The sequence below is a fragment of the Epinephelus moara genome, chromosome 16 (assembly GCF_006386435.1).
Source record: "Epinephelus moara isolate mb chromosome 16, YSFRI_EMoa_1.0, whole genome shotgun sequence".
Lineage (NCBI taxonomy): Eukaryota > Metazoa > Chordata > Actinopteri > Perciformes > Serranidae > Epinephelus > Epinephelus moara.
Window position 1 is genome coordinate 33566791 of NC_065521.1, and position 15503 is coordinate 33582293.

Sequence of the window (15503 nt, forward strand, 5' to 3'; positions counted from 1 at the left end):
GACGTCTGGCTCATAATTGTCTTGTCTCTTAGTTTAAACTCAGCAAAGTCACACAACACAAACTACTGATACTACCTAGTTCAATGAGGTGAAAATTACGGTTTGGCTTCGAAGAGAGCACAGATGAGTTTCGTTTTTAGTTTAGTTCCCCTCTGAAAATTCTGTTTGGTAAAGTACAGAGCATATGACTGGGTAAATGAGAAGTGAATTATACCGCACAAGCTGTGTGAGAGTTTGTAAACAGATGTTTTAATGTAGTTGTGATGTTAAACATGCCCTCCTTTGACTTAAATGTATTAAGACTTTTCTCAGTTTTTGGATTCTTCATTCACTGTGGAAGCATGAGAGAAAAACAAAGTTTGCTTCATGAATTCAACCCAACACAACATGAGTAATATTAAACAAACGATGTTTTGAGGGGTTGAAGTATTCCTTTAACTTTAATTTTGGCTTATATTGCCATGAAAATTAAATGAAATGGAGTGAGGGGAGTGAGGGGAGATGTTAGCATAATGAAAAGCACCCAGAGTCTAGGAAATATACACTCACCAGCCACTTTATTAGGTACACCTTGCTAGTACAGGGTTGGACCCCCTTTTACTTTCAGAACTGCCTTAATTCTTGGTGTCATAGCTTCAACAAGGTGCTGGAAACATTCCTCAGAGATTTTGGTCCATACTAACATGATAGCATCACACAGTTGCTGCAGATTTGTCAGCTGCACATCCATAACGCACATCTCCCATTCCACCACATTCCAAAGGTGCTCTATTGGATTGAGATCTGGTGCAAAATTCTGACCCCACCATCTGAATTTTACAGCAGAAATCGAGACTCCTCAGACCAGGCATCTGACAGGAGTGGCACCTGGTGTGGTCTTCTGCTGCTGTAGCCCATCTGCTTCAAGGTTGGACGTGTTGTTGGTTCAGAGATGGTCTTCTGCAGACCTTGGTTGTAACCAGTGGTTATTTGAGTTACTGTTGCCTTTCTATCATCTTGAACCAGTCTGATCATTCTCCTCTGACCTCTGGCATCAGATGCTCACTGGATATTTTCTCTTTTTGGGACCATCCTCTGTAAACCCTAGAGATGGTTGTGTGTGAAAATCCCAGTAGATCAGCAGTTTCTGAAATACTCAGACCAGCCCGTCTGGCACCAACAACCATGCCACGTTCAAAGTCACTTAAATCACCTTTCTTCTTCATTCTGATGCTCAGTTTGAACTTCAGCAGGTCGTCTTGACCATGTCTACATGCCTGAATGCATTGATTTGCTGCCACATGATTGGCTGATTAGCTATTTGCATTAACAAGCAGTTGATCAGGTGTACCTAATAAAGTGGCCGGTGAGTGTATGTCTGTAGAAAGGTTCACAGCACTGTTAGAGTATATCTAATAATGAGTGTATTATTATGAAACAACAAAAAAAGCACCCAAACAATTAAAAGTACATAAAATGTCATGTTTATTTTGTTTTAAGTCATATTTCACTTAGCATTGTAAATCTATTTTCAAATAGAAAGCATTCTATACAGCATCAGGCAGGAAATGTCTCACTTTTTACACATTTGCTGTCTCTTTTTGATAAATAGAGGGAAGAGGCGTGTTGGGTCACGCTAGCACGCTGTGGTAGTCTGGTGGATACACGGTTATATTTAGTGCAGTTATTGCATTACAAAGCAACCATCCCAAAAAAAAGTAGTGCAATTTTTTTTTTTCATCTACTCACACAAAAAAGAGGAAGTCCAGATGGTCTAAGGCGTTTAAAGTTTTTCAATGTTAGGCTTAGTATTGCATACAGAATAAGACAGAGGAAACTAAATTATAACCCTTTGTAAAAATTGTGCTTCATAAATTGAAAAACCTCAACTGCTTTATCAGTTGCTGAATTGGTCCGCTTTGAAAAACATACTCTGCCAAAATATGATGACAATAGCTAATTGGTGAACTAAAACATGCAGGGCTTTAATAATAATAATAATTCACTCATTCATTTTATCACAAATTAACAAAAATTGCAGGCCTGATCTGGGACCGGGACAATTTTTAAAGTGAGTGACTTTTTAAAAGTGCCAGTGTCCACCCGATACTGTGGAGAAGAAAACAAATGTCCCCAATATTAATGTTTGTGGATAAATAAAGTGATGCATTCTGATTTATTTTTTTAAGTAATAGTGTTGTTAGTGGTGTGAGGAGTGAGTAGCCCCAAAGACAAGACTATCACTACAAGACAACGAGGAGAATCAGAATCAATGCATTACTGAAATACTTAACTGTAAAAAGAAACAATCAGATTTCATGCAACACTTGCATAGATTTTTTTTTTTTTCAATCATGCTGATTTTTTTTTGTCTTCAAAATATACAGAACACTAGATAGAGATACCTGTGAGACATGGAAGCAGTAAACCAGTAACTCCTAAAGCCAGCTGTCAACAGTGTCGACCCCCCCCCGCCCGCCCTCCTTCTCTCTGCTCGTGAAGCGGGTCACTGCTCGTCAGCATCACGTCCAACTTCATCATCGGCTCATGGACTAATAATGGTGCAGGAACAGAATGACATCGTGTCACGGGTGCTACGAGTCCTTCAGGAGCACGACACATTCGTGGGAGCTGAGCGCGACGATGAGTGTGTAGGACTTACACCTGAGGATCTGCTTTGATAATCAAACTGCAGTACGTAACGCAACGTTATGTGGCAAAGACACACAGGGAGGGGGTAGGAGGAGTGAGATAAGTGTAGAAACTGTGGATGCTACAATCAATAACGTGCTACAATCGAATTACAGGGCGATCGGTTGGGTTTTTTGGAGACACCGGGTGGTGCTGGAGGTGCAAAAAGGCATGCAAGCTTTACATTCTCTGAAGATCTGAAGAGGAGCTGCAGCGTGTCGCAGCGTGTGCTTGATAATATGTGAATGATTCAATGTAAACAAGCAAGTTTGGCAAATAATTCACCCTTTGAAAGATAACATTCCCTTTTCTTAGTTGTGTTTACATTCTCTGTGCGCGTTTTTTAGATTTTTTTTTTAAACCGTAGAGGTGTTAAGAGTGATTGTGCAACAGCAAAGACGGGTGAAGCCCATAATGCACTGTACTGTAGGTGACACTGACGCTGTACTGCAGCTTCTTAACTGAAACTGAACAAAAACTTAAACGCAACACTTGTTTTGACTCCCATTTTTCACAGATTTAAAAGTGCAGTGTGTAAGATTTAAGGGGATTTAGTGGCATTTCGCTGTGGCTGAAACATCTCCTGGTTTGGATTCCTTCAGTGTTCTTTGTGCAGGAGGTTTTCACCAGGAGCTGAATTATCAGCAGAGGTCTCTTCCTCTCAGAAACAAACAGACCAGGTGATTAAAACTGGTAAAACGACTAAATAACCCAATCTTGGGGCGGCAGCAGCTCAGTCCATAGGGACCTGGGTTGGGAACCAGAAGGTCTTTGCCCTTGAACAAAGCACCAAACCCCCAACTGCTCAAGACGCCTGTCCATAGGCAGCCCCCTTGCTCTGACATCTCGACATTTAATACATGTATAGGTCCTGTTTGTGCGTGTATTTGTGTGTGTGTATTTCAGGCCTGGATGTATGTGAGTGAAAAAAACTTAATTCCTCTCAAAGCAGCTTCATGTTAGAGTCGTGTTTTTGGCATGTCGCAGACAGGCCACTAGCCCAGCACCTGCTAATGAGTGCTCACCTGTTTTCTCTAATAACTTAAGATCCAGACTTTCAGAGGCCAAATTGTCGACAAAGGTCTCTCCAAAACAAACAGACTTGGTGTTTTAAACTGATAATACACTAAATAAAGGAATTTTACATTGAAAAAATCTGTGTGTTCCCGACACGCTCTTCGTGCAGGGGTTGTTAACTACAGTGGCTGACGCGAAAACACAAATGGCCTTATTTTAGAGCCAGTGTTTAGTTTGTCTGTTCTGGGCCTCTGTAGTAGCATGGTGGACTTTGTGGATGAGGACCCTCTCCATATGTAGATACTAACGGTTCATTCTAAGGTAACGAAAACTCAACTATTCTTATTTTCAGGTGATTATACACCGTACATTCCATTTCTGCCAATACACCCCTCTCAATCCTGCACACTGGAACTTTAAGTTAAAGATCTAAGACTTTTTTATGCACACAACAGACTAATTTATCTCAAATTCTGGTTGCAAATTTGTTAAAATCAGTGTTAGTGAGGACCTCTCTTTTCCCAAGAAACTCTATCCACCTAACAGGTGTGGCATATCGAGATGCTGATTAAACAGCATCATTACTATGCAGGCGTGCCTCGGGCTGGTCACAATAAAAGGCCACTCTAAAGTGTGTAGTTTGATCACACAACACAGTCCAGCGACACAATCTCCAGTTTCTTTTCTGTGACTTTGGCAGTACATCCAACCATCCTCACAACCTTGATGAGTGCTATCAGCAGCATGGGACACACCTGCGCCTGGTGTACTCCATGCACGTAAAAGACAGAACAGTGGTCGGACCAGGTGTCATCAGACCTCCTGAACATGCCTCTTTGTTTAGTGTGTTTTTCAGGGAGTGTCATCCACCCCCTACACTACTGACTCTGGTGCATCAGTACCACATGTCCAGAGTTTGTAGTAAACCTTGCAAGTTGCAAAAAGCGCGACAGGGAGACACTTTTGGACGGATATAAGCTGCTTTCAGTAAGTATTGTCGATGTTCTGGTTCTGACACTGGAGGTTTCTGTGGGTTTTGGATATATGAACTTCTGTTTTTCCACCAGATCGGAGGTGTTCTGGTGATTTTTTTTTGTGGCAAGGACATGCTGTCCATAGCACATTTAATATTGTGTTTTGGAGCTTATACCCTGGCTATGCAACTAGAGCGGGCTTCCTTTGGAATTCATCCGAGGGGTTGTTCATGTGGTGGTGAACATGGCTAAGGCAGTTGTCTCGGTGGCACGTTTGAAGCTGCAGGAGGGTTGCCAATTGCCATGACACCATCATTTGCCACATGCAGCATGGCACATCTCCTTTACATTGAGCTGATCAGGTTGTTGATTGTGGTTTGTGGAATGTTGGCCCACACCTCTTCAATGGCTGTGCGAAGTGGCTGTATATTGGCAGGAATTGGAAAACACTGTTGTACACGCCAGTCCAGAGCATCCCAAACATGCTCAGTGGGCGACAGGTCTGGTGAGGATGCAGGCCATGCAAGAACTGGGATCTTTTTAGCTTCCAAGAAATCTGTATAGACCTTTGCAACATGTTGCCATGAATGATCATGTTGCAACATGAGGTCATGGCGGTAAATGAATGGCATGATGATGGGTCTCAGAATCTCGTCAATGTATCTCCATGCATTCACACTCCTCGTACCATAACCCCACCACCACCATGGGGTACTCTGATCACACAATTGACATTAGCAAACCGCTTGACCACACAGCTTTAGACGCAGCGTCTAACATTTGCCCGATATAGTATAAACTGGGATTCATCTGTGAAGAGAACCCTTCTCCACAGTGCCAGACGCCATCAAAGGTGAGCAGTTGCCCACTCAAGTCGGTTACGATGACTAAGTGCTGCCAAGTCAAGACCCTGATGAGGACGACGAGCACGCAGATGAGCGTCCCTGAGACGGTTTCTGACGGTTTGTGCAGAAATTCTTCAGTTGTGCAAACCCATTGTTGCATCAGCTGTTGGTGGTTGGTCTCAGACTATCTCGTAAAATGAAGACACTGGTGTGTAGGTCCTGAGCTGGTGTGGTTACACATGCTCTGCAGTTGGCTGGTTGGATGTACTGCCAAATTTACAGCCTTGGAGACGGCTTATGGTAGTGAAACGAAGATTTAATTTACCAGCAACAGCTCTGGTGGACATTCCCGCAGTCAGCATGCCATTGGCGTGTAGGTGTGACCCTACCATGACACACTTGTGTAGTAATGATGCTGTTTGATCAGCATCTTGACATGCCACACCTGTTAGGCGGATGATTTGTCATGGAGAAGAAGTAGTCCTCGCTAACATGGATTTTAACAAACTTGCGACCAAAATTTGAGAGAATTATATCTTCTGAGCGCATAAAAAAAGTCTTAGATCTTTACTTAAACTTGTGAAAAATGGGAATAAAGGCAAAAGTGTTGCGTTTAAATTTTCGTTCAGTGTACATTGTGACCGTTAAGAGACTATTAAGTGTGTGTGTAGGTGTGTGTGTCTCCATTCACCGTCTTCAGAGTAAAAACTGACTGAACACATGGGTGGCAACATTTCTCTGAAACAACGAACAAGTCCATATTTAACATAACCAAACAAATATAGTAGCAATGAAACAAAACCAGGTGCCCATTCAGTATATACATTGTAATCAAATGCATTACTATTCCCCATAAGTGGATTCAACAGTAGACATTCCTACATTAGTTTATCCGTAAGGTTCATTCAGTTCCTGTTCTGACGTCAATGTGCAAATAGTCTTAAAATAATTATACTCATACATGCAATAGTAAAGATAGTTAAAAGTCTTAGGAATTTTAAGGCCAGTATATGAGACATCCTACAATAGAGAAACCTTAGGCAAAGCAGCTAAAGTTTGAGTTTGCGTACAGCTGGTAGCCTGAAACCTTTCCATTGCAGAGTTGAGTAGCCCTGTTGACTTTAATCTGAATGACGTGACCCTGGAGAGGTCAGTGCATCCCCGAAAGATAAATTAAAACTGGGAGTCTGGAAGAGAGCGACTGTTAATACTTTAAAAATAGACCTAAAGATGTCTACTTTATAAACTGGGCATCTGATTTTGGGGCAAGTGTTTCATCTGTAAATCGTTTGTTTGGGAACGTACGACAGTCGTAGGGCTCGATGCTGATCTGGAGGCCGTGTGGGTGGGAGGGGGGGCTTGTTCCTCAGTAGGTGTCTCGGGGCCAGGGGCGGCTGCGCTGGCGGTTGTTCCTCTGGTTGTGGCCTTGCTGAGCTTCGCGTTGGAGCAGCCTGTCCTGTGACTCGTGCCCGTTGGCACTGTGGGCACTGCCAGTGTGCCCACGGTGAGGGGGGTACATGTCCCTGTATGTGCGAGCATGGCAGGGGGAGGCATACTCATCCTCCTCCTCCTCTTCCTCCTCCTCTTCCTCTTCTTCCTCCTCTTCTTCCTCCTCGCCCCCCCTGTGGCACGGGCTCCCCCTCCGGCCGCGAGACAGGGAGTCGCTGGCCTCGTCAGACGGCATAAGACTGTCCTGCTCCAGGGGGGAGTGGGCCTCCTCACCTGCCTCCTCCTCCTCCTCACCCTCCAGGCCCACCGCCTCATGAGGCTGCGGCTGGTTCTTGTTCTGGTTCTGGAGGATCGAGTTGTCGAGGACAGGAATAAAAAGAAAGAATGAGAGTCAAAAGAAAGCTCTGAAACTGAAAGTAGCCTCACACTTTCTGGTAACAGTTTCCATTGACAGCAAACACACAGAGGATCGACAAAATAATGCAAACACTACATCAAGAAGGACTTTGAAGGAAAGGTTCAGATCCATCTTAAAGCAACACTCAACATGCCAACACGTACACTAAGAAAGTTACTGGTTGCTGCACTTGTTCCTTCTGTCCACACCGGCTGCATCCTTTCCAAAAGGGTTCATAAAGTTCAGCTAACATGAGGCTTTGGCAGACAACCAGTTGCTCACCCTGTAGTGCAGGTGTCCCATGTACAAAGGCTATGTCTATGCCGCAGCAGCTGCAGATTCCAATCCAACCTGCAGCCCTTTGCTGCATGTAATCCTCCCTCTATCTCCCCCTTTCCCACTTAACAACTGTCCTTTAAAATAAAGGCATAAGCCACCAACAGAGTGAGCTTCCTTACTGAGCTGCAGCGAAGAAATATTTACATAAATATTTAATTTTATCATTATTTTTATGATTTTTTTTATATTTTTTTTTACCATCTCTTACATTACACTTTAGGAAAGGATCCCTTTACACCCAATACAACCAGTAGGAACAATTACAGCAACCAGTAACTGTTTCATCCTGTGGGCACGTCAGTGTTGTTTCAAGACAGACTTGGGGAAAAAATTAAACATATCTTAAGTAACTGTGAGAATTACAAACACTGCAACAAAAAAACCACCTATGATGCCAATTAGCAGCATTTGTCAGCTATAAACAGATCTGAGATACCAGCACTTGGTATTAAATTACAAAAAGAATCGAAGCTCTCTTTATTTTATTAGTGATTATTAATAAAATTAAAGGCAGCTGTGATTCCAGTCAACGGGTACTCCTTATAATGCAGTTTATAGATTTTATGGTAACCAGCACCTGTGTGCACATACTCTGACTACACTACTCTAACTTATAGTATAAGAAACATAGGCTAAAAAATATTCAAAGAACAGTTCATCCCAAAATCAATAATACATATTTTTCCTCCTCCCTGTAGTGCTGTTTATCAGTCTAGATTGTTTTGGTGTGAGTTGCCGAGTTGGAGATATCAGCTGTGAAGACGTCTGCCTTCTTTCCAGTATAATGGAACTAGATGGCACTCGGCCTTGGTGCAAAGTGCCAAAAGAATACGTTTGAAAAACTCAACAGCAATGTCTCTTTCCAGAAATCATGACATGGATTCATGTAGGAACTATTTTCTTACGAACTACACCCGCAAACCGTATCATCACAGAAGGAAGCGTGCATCTACTGCTAGCTCACCAAGCAGCACTGAGCTAGCTAATGTTACAGCTCAGCCAAGGAGTACAGTTGGAGGGTGTACTTCAGTAGAAAGAAAATAGTTCCTATATGAAACTGCTCACAACAAGGTCTGTGGATTATCTTGAATAACCAAGTCATGGTTTCTGTGAAGAGACATTGCTGTTGAGCTTTTCAACTGTATTTTTTTGGCCTTTGGAGAACAAGGTGGCAATGTGCTTGAGGACTGTCTTTATCATATGAGACTCAAGAAAAAACACAGGTGTTCTTGAAGACAAGGGTCAGCACATGGGAAGAAAAAATGAACTTCATGCACACATACGTGATTTTTCTCTTTTTTTTTATTGTCTGAACACTTGTGGAGGTGTGTCACCTTCAAAATGGCCTCTCATTGTGACCCATTGCTGTCACCCACCTGCATTCACTTACTAATCAGGATTGGGTGACACCTCCTACCAAGTTTAGAAAATGTTTTGCTTGACTCCCTTCAACCCTTTTGCACCCTGATGAAGACCTTAGGGTTAAAACTGGTTGGCGTTTTCATGTAAGTAGCCATGTTTTTGGATAAAGGCTTTTTTTTTTTTAACTTAATTCAAGTGCCTAAAGTTTATTTTTTCCTCCCATATTTTTTGGCGCTTTGAGCACCACAAGCTGAGTGCCATCTAGTTCCATTATATTGGAGAGAAGGCAGACATCTCTATGGCCGATATCTCCAACACTTTGCAACTCACACCAAAACAATCTAGACTGATAAACAGCACTACAGGTAAGAGGAAAAATATGTGTTTCTGATTTTGGTGTGAACTGTCCCTTTAAACTATGTGTGAGTGCTGTCTTTATTTCTGGTATTCAAAGCCATGTGAGACAGCGAAAAGAGCAACTAAGAGGACGGATCATCTGAAGCCAAACTGCAGGTGCACTGCTAAAAAAAAAAAAAAAAAAAAAAAAAGTTTCTAACTGTACAATATATACAATATATAGGGGGTTGAGGATGTTAATAATTGGCATGCAGCAGTGTTTGCAGTGTTGGTAAAGTCTCTTCAGAGTCCTTTTTCAGTTCACAGTGTTTTGTCTCCGTGTACACAGATTAATAGTACAGACACCGAACAAAGAGAAATGCCAGTGAAACGGCTGAATGGATGGTCAGGAGGTTATTCCAGAATATGAGATTGTTACTGTGCTGATGTTATGGTCTCAGTTTATTGTTGTGTAAATTGTGCATTATTTAGTTACCAGTGAACACATTATTTAAGCATTAATCATATGCCTTTGTCATTCAACAGAGCATTATGTGCAACTGTGAGCGGGGGAACCATTCACAAAGCATGCTTAGAAGAGGATCAGTTTGAAAATAGAGACAGAGGGTCAGATTTTGACTTTACACACAAACACTTTGTTATTTCCAAACATGATGTTCTCAGTTATTAAACTGAAGCTGCTCTGTGAAATTTCCTCCCGGAAAGCTTGTGGAGCGGTGATTCACCTGAGACCATCAACTAAAGGAAAGGAGGCAGGATGCAGTGGAGAAAAAACACGCCGTCTTTTCTGTGGTGAGATCTGAATGAATAAAATGCTGTTCATTCACTGTCTCAGCCGCCGTGTCGTGTTCAGGTGCGTCAGAGGGGACTGTTGGGGTTTAGAGTGCAAATATAAATATATTAAACTATATTTATATACGTATATAAACCCTACTACTCACCCCATTTTGTAAGCGATCATTCAATTAATTCCTGTGTTTCAGAAAACTGCAAAAATGTTAAGCATGGATGAGTGAGAGGACAGACAAGACAACTGGAGACAATCACATCAAAACAAAGGAGTGAGAATCTGAGATGGGAAGAGCTGGTAAAGACAGTGACAACATACAACATGTTCAAAACTACTTAAAGAGTCTTATATGAGTATTTAAACAGTGCTCTTTAAACAGATGGAGACAAGCTGACCTGGAGGCTGGAGATGGCAGAAGGCGGGGTCATCAGACTCTGCTCCAATAAGGGGTTGAGAGGGGTGTTTCCTGGGAGGTGAGTGGCACGCCAGTAGACCTCCAGGTATTCAGCCAAATGCTCACATGCATCTTCAAGCTGGTTCTCATCCAAAATGACATCAAACATATCCTACAAGGCAACAAAAGAAAAAAAAATCAAGGCTCTTGTGGGACCACAGGGTCATATCATTAAAAAATAACAACATAATTTATGACTGACTCCCAAGGTCATGTCATTGGTCCACCTTCCCGAGCCTCGAGCAAATATACAGTATACAAACTGCATATATACACGTAGAGTTTCCATGATAAAATTATCCCAGTGAGGACAGCTCAAGTGCAAACACTGTGTTTGTATGATTAGAACAAGACAGGCTGCGGTCGAATACTCTTTTTACTGACGAAGGTTCCTAACTGAGTCAGAGAACACTGAAGTATCTAAAAGGCAGCCATGATAGGTGGTCGAACTCTCTACATCACTGTTGCTCAAAGTGGGGCCCGTGGGCCAGTGGTGGCCCTCAGAAACATTTTATGTAACCTCCAAACATGAAATGAAATGCATGAATTCTATTTAAATCAATCACAGTCCATTTCCTTCCTTCCTTTTCTTTCACTTTCTGTATCTTACATTTCATGCACCGCTAGGAGACACTGACATCTTGTAGAAAACTACCTCTTGCATGACAGCTATTGGCACCTCAGGAGTGTCACAGGAATGTCCTTCTGTCTTCAATGTTAGTACCGTCAACCAAAGTTAGTGATTTTGGTGGGCAACTCGCAAATCCACTTGTCTTGTGTCACTGTCAATCTCCTCCATAAACTGGCTCTAAAACTTTGAGCACTCCTGCTCTAAATGCAAAGAAAAGGTTCTTCAGTGCTTCTTTTCTTATCTTTTTTAGCATAGGATACACTGTATCATCATTTACATAAAGAAAGGAGCTAATGTCGTCCCACAATTCATTGCGGTGGCAACATTTAAAGTGACCAACATCAATAACATCCAGTGTTGCGTAGAGCCTTGTGTGACTGGAGCCAGATTCTCTTCTTAAGTCCTAATGAATTGTCCATCACATCTTTCCTTGACCTCATGACATTTTCAATCAAGGTTGAGAAAAGTGTTTAAGACATAAGATGTTATTTTTTTGACTATTTGACCGCAGACTAAGAGTCAGCAGCCCTGCTAGCAGCTCAGTGAGACTGTAGCTTGACACGGCTGTATATTGAGCTAACATGCTCACAGTGACGATTCTAACATGATGATGTTCAGCAGGCGTAATGTTTACCATGTTCACCATCTTAGTGTAGCATGTTAGCATGGTAACAAGCGGAGACAAGCGCCTAATGTTCGTCACAACCTGCATCTCTGTCCTCCAGCCACATTCTCACTTCCCCATACCTGTTCACGGCCATTCTCTACCTGTCCACTAGATGCCCTCCGACTTTCCCACCTTCCCTCACCTGTCCTGTAGTAACCCCTGCCTCTACAGTCACCTGACCTTCCACAGCCACCTGCTCACCTGTTTCCACTTTCACTCATCCGACCTTTTCCACTCATTCCCTGTCAGATCGTCAGTGTTGCTTTGTTTTGTTATTTTTGAGCCTCTGTTATCAGAACCTGGACGTGAAAGTGCATCTGGTACATTGTTACCTGGACGTATATCTGAATCCTATCTGTACCTGCTGGTGGGCAATTTTCCTGGACCCATTCCTGCTGTCCTGTGGATTCAACACTTTGGACTTTTCATCATATGCCTGTAAGCTTATATACTTAAATTTTGGCAATAAATCCCTGAACTGTTTCTGTTGTTCTGCATTTGGTTCCTTTCCTCTGTGTAAATCAAATTTCACAGCAATCCATTCAGTGATTATTGAGTTATTTCAATAAAGACCAAAAATGTGAACCTCATGGTGGTGTTAAAGAAAAAGTCAGGGGGTCACCAAAGACAGAAGCCTTCGTCCTCTGGGCAAATGTCTGTATAGAATTTAATGGCACCTGATAGTTGAGGTACTTTATTTGGACCAAAGTGAAGTTGGTGCTTCACACACAGCCCATCTCTTCCTCTTCTTCACCTTGTAAACATCTAGATTAGGAACAACCAAACATTCCAGCACTAAGAAGAAATCCCACACTCACAGGGGGGCACTGAGAGAGTTTGTCTGCAGCCATCATCTGCACATTCAGGTGCTTGCTCTGAGACTTCCCCCTGGATTTGACCAGCCTCTGGAGCACCTGAGAGAAAAGAGGTAGAGGTAACGTTAAAGGTGGAGGAACACGAGGCAGCCTGAATCTATGAGTGAGGTAACCTGCTGTACCTTTGGTGAGGAAACTTTCACGTAGACAATGATGGGTGCGAGGGAGGTTTTGGCTAGCTGTGCGGGATGGTTGATGGTGTCCGCGTCCAGAACCACCAGCTGCAGCGTTTTGGCGAGTTCGAATATCCTCTCAATCTCACTCTGAACCTCCGCTGCACAAACACATCAGGCTTAAGTTTAAACTCATTGTTTATGTATACTAAAAGATTTCAGGAGTTTTCATGATGGAATTAGTCACCTAGGCTGGAGCGCGTGTTGGATCTCTCCATGATGGGTCTTTTGTTGAGGACAGATCTCTTGGCTAAAGACAGGTCGGCAGTTACACGGGTGATTGAGATTCTGTAGCAAACACAGAGAGAAAAACATGAGGTGAAACTTTTTGATTAAATTTATTGAAGGCCCGACTATCCACAATCACAAACATCATTCTGTAATCTCTCCATTTTACTGACCTTCCCTCAAATCTGTGTTTCAGGAAGTCAAAAAGAGCTTTCTGCATCATATCCGTCACCTGGGAGGAAGATAAGAGGTAAGAAACAGATTTTTTAAACACAGAACACAACCACAAATTTCAGAATATGACAATAAATTGGTCATGTAAACCATTTGGATGTTCCAAATTGGGCCTTATTCCAAATTTAGCATTTTCAGATGATGACGTGAGGGATATGTCGGTATTATTCGGGTTTTAGGAGCATTTTTTGGATGTGTATAGAGAACATGCAGAACAAGTGTCTCAACTGTGGTTTTAACTGCAGTTACATTGTACACAACCCAATTAGCCAACAGTTTGCAAAGCTTTGAGGTAGGGCTGGGCGATATGTCCTGCAAATCATATCACAATATTTTTCAGCTATATCTCGATACAGGATATGTCTCTCAATATTTTTAAGTCTTCTCAAAAGCACTTCATTAATGCTAGGACTGAGAGACAAAATCCAACATAACAATATTTCTGACCAAATACCCTCTTAGATGCAAAAAGTTGTAGAGATGACTAGTTTTTTTTCCCCAGAAAATTTTAACAGGAGATTTTTGATAAATAATCATCAATAATGTGGATATAACAACTAAGTAGGTTAAGACAAGCGTTACAAAAATAGAAAAGTCTGATAAGTTGATTAATTGACATCACTTTACTGTAATGCAGCCTTTAAAATGAGGGGAAAAAACACAGTTTTCCAAAATCTATGACAATTCATAGTCTCATATCTCGAAAACGACATAATATCAGCATATTGCTCAGCACTGCTTTGAGGTACTGATGCATGCCCCAAAAAAGCCCACATTTTTAAACATTTTAAAAGATTTAAAAGATATTAACAGGTTTTTGGATATGTGCAAATAACATAATATCAACCTTTTCAAGAAGGTGGCTAAAGGAATGAAAGATTTAGGCTGTGTTTATAGAACAAGTCTGCCGAGGGGTGGAAAAACTCAGACAACAGAAAACAGAATGCATTTTGTATGTAAACATACTGATTGTGTGATGACATTTTCAATTGTAATTTTCTAATAAGTTACGCATCTTCCAGGACATCATTTCTAGTTTTAATGTCTTGCGGTTGATCATAAAATGTCCATATACATTTTAGGCTACATCAGTATTAAAAAAAGGAATGAATAATGAATAAATACATTTAGTGTGATAAATGAATGCTAATGTAATTTAGTACAAGTATTTTTCTCCCAAAATGTACTCACAAGAGAGTAAACAGTATACTGTGTTAAATCTACTCTAACAAGTATATTCATTCACTCATTTTCTGTAACCACTTATCCTGTTGGGAGTCACGGGGTGCTGGAGCCTATCCCAGCTGACATTGGGCGAGAGGCGGGGACACCAATTAAGCCAACCTGCATGTTCTTGGACTGTGGGAGGAAATCGGAGTAACTGAAGAAAACCCAGGCTGACACGGGGAGAACATTCAAACTCTGCACAGAGGGGCTCCCCAACCCCAGGAACCCTCTTGCTGTCATGGGGACAATGCTAACCACTGCCCCACCATGCCGCCAACAAGTATAACTGACCCCAAAAAGTTACATGAGTACATCTAACATCTAAAATTCAACGTCAAGAAAACTGTGTTTGCTTCTTGTCCATGGCCCTTAGTTAAATTTAAAAATGAATGGACAATGTATTAAACAGGTTTCAGAGGTAAAATATTTCTGCCTTATTTTAGATTCCTCAGTTTGAACAACAACATGCAGGAACAGAGCAGGAACAGTTTGAGCTGTTAAAAGAGTCAGGCAGTCGTTTTGTGTGTGCTGGAGGTGAAACGGGGAGAGGCTGACCTCATAGCCCTTCAGCGATGGTCCCACGAGGACCACCGGCCTCATAGAGGGCACCACGTCGTAGGGAGGGACGTGTTCCTGCCAGAAATAGGGGAGGACGAGGGGAGGGGGACGAAGAACAGAGAGAACAACGGTGAGACATGATGGGGGTTGGGTTTGTTTGTTGTGAAAAGCTGAAAAAATAATATCAGGGTTTCTGCAGCTTACTAAATTAAACTGAATCATTTTTATTATCCCATAATATTAAATTTAATACCTT

General features: G+C 42.0%; 1 protein-coding gene across 1 annotated transcript in view; it reads right to left on the bottom strand.

The window, feature by feature from the left end:
• Positions 1-2468: 2468 nt before the first annotated feature.
• cacnb3a (calcium channel, voltage-dependent, beta 3a) overlaps positions 2469-15503 on the bottom strand; it is a 34520-nt gene continuing 21485 nt past the window's right edge. Inside the window, exons 8-14 of the mRNA XM_050066014.1 lie at positions 15245-15322; positions 13402-13460; positions 13188-13288; positions 12950-13101; positions 12771-12866; positions 10596-10766; positions 2469-7298 (exon numbers count right to left, since the gene is read on the bottom strand). Coding sequence (XP_049921971.1) covers positions 6873-7298; positions 10596-10766; positions 12771-12866; positions 12950-13101; positions 13188-13288; positions 13402-13460; positions 15245-15322 — 1083 coding nt within the window. The 3' untranslated portion in view covers positions 2469-6872. The remainder of the gene's footprint in view (positions 7299-10595; positions 10767-12770; positions 12867-12949; positions 13102-13187; positions 13289-13401; positions 13461-15244; positions 15323-15503) is intronic.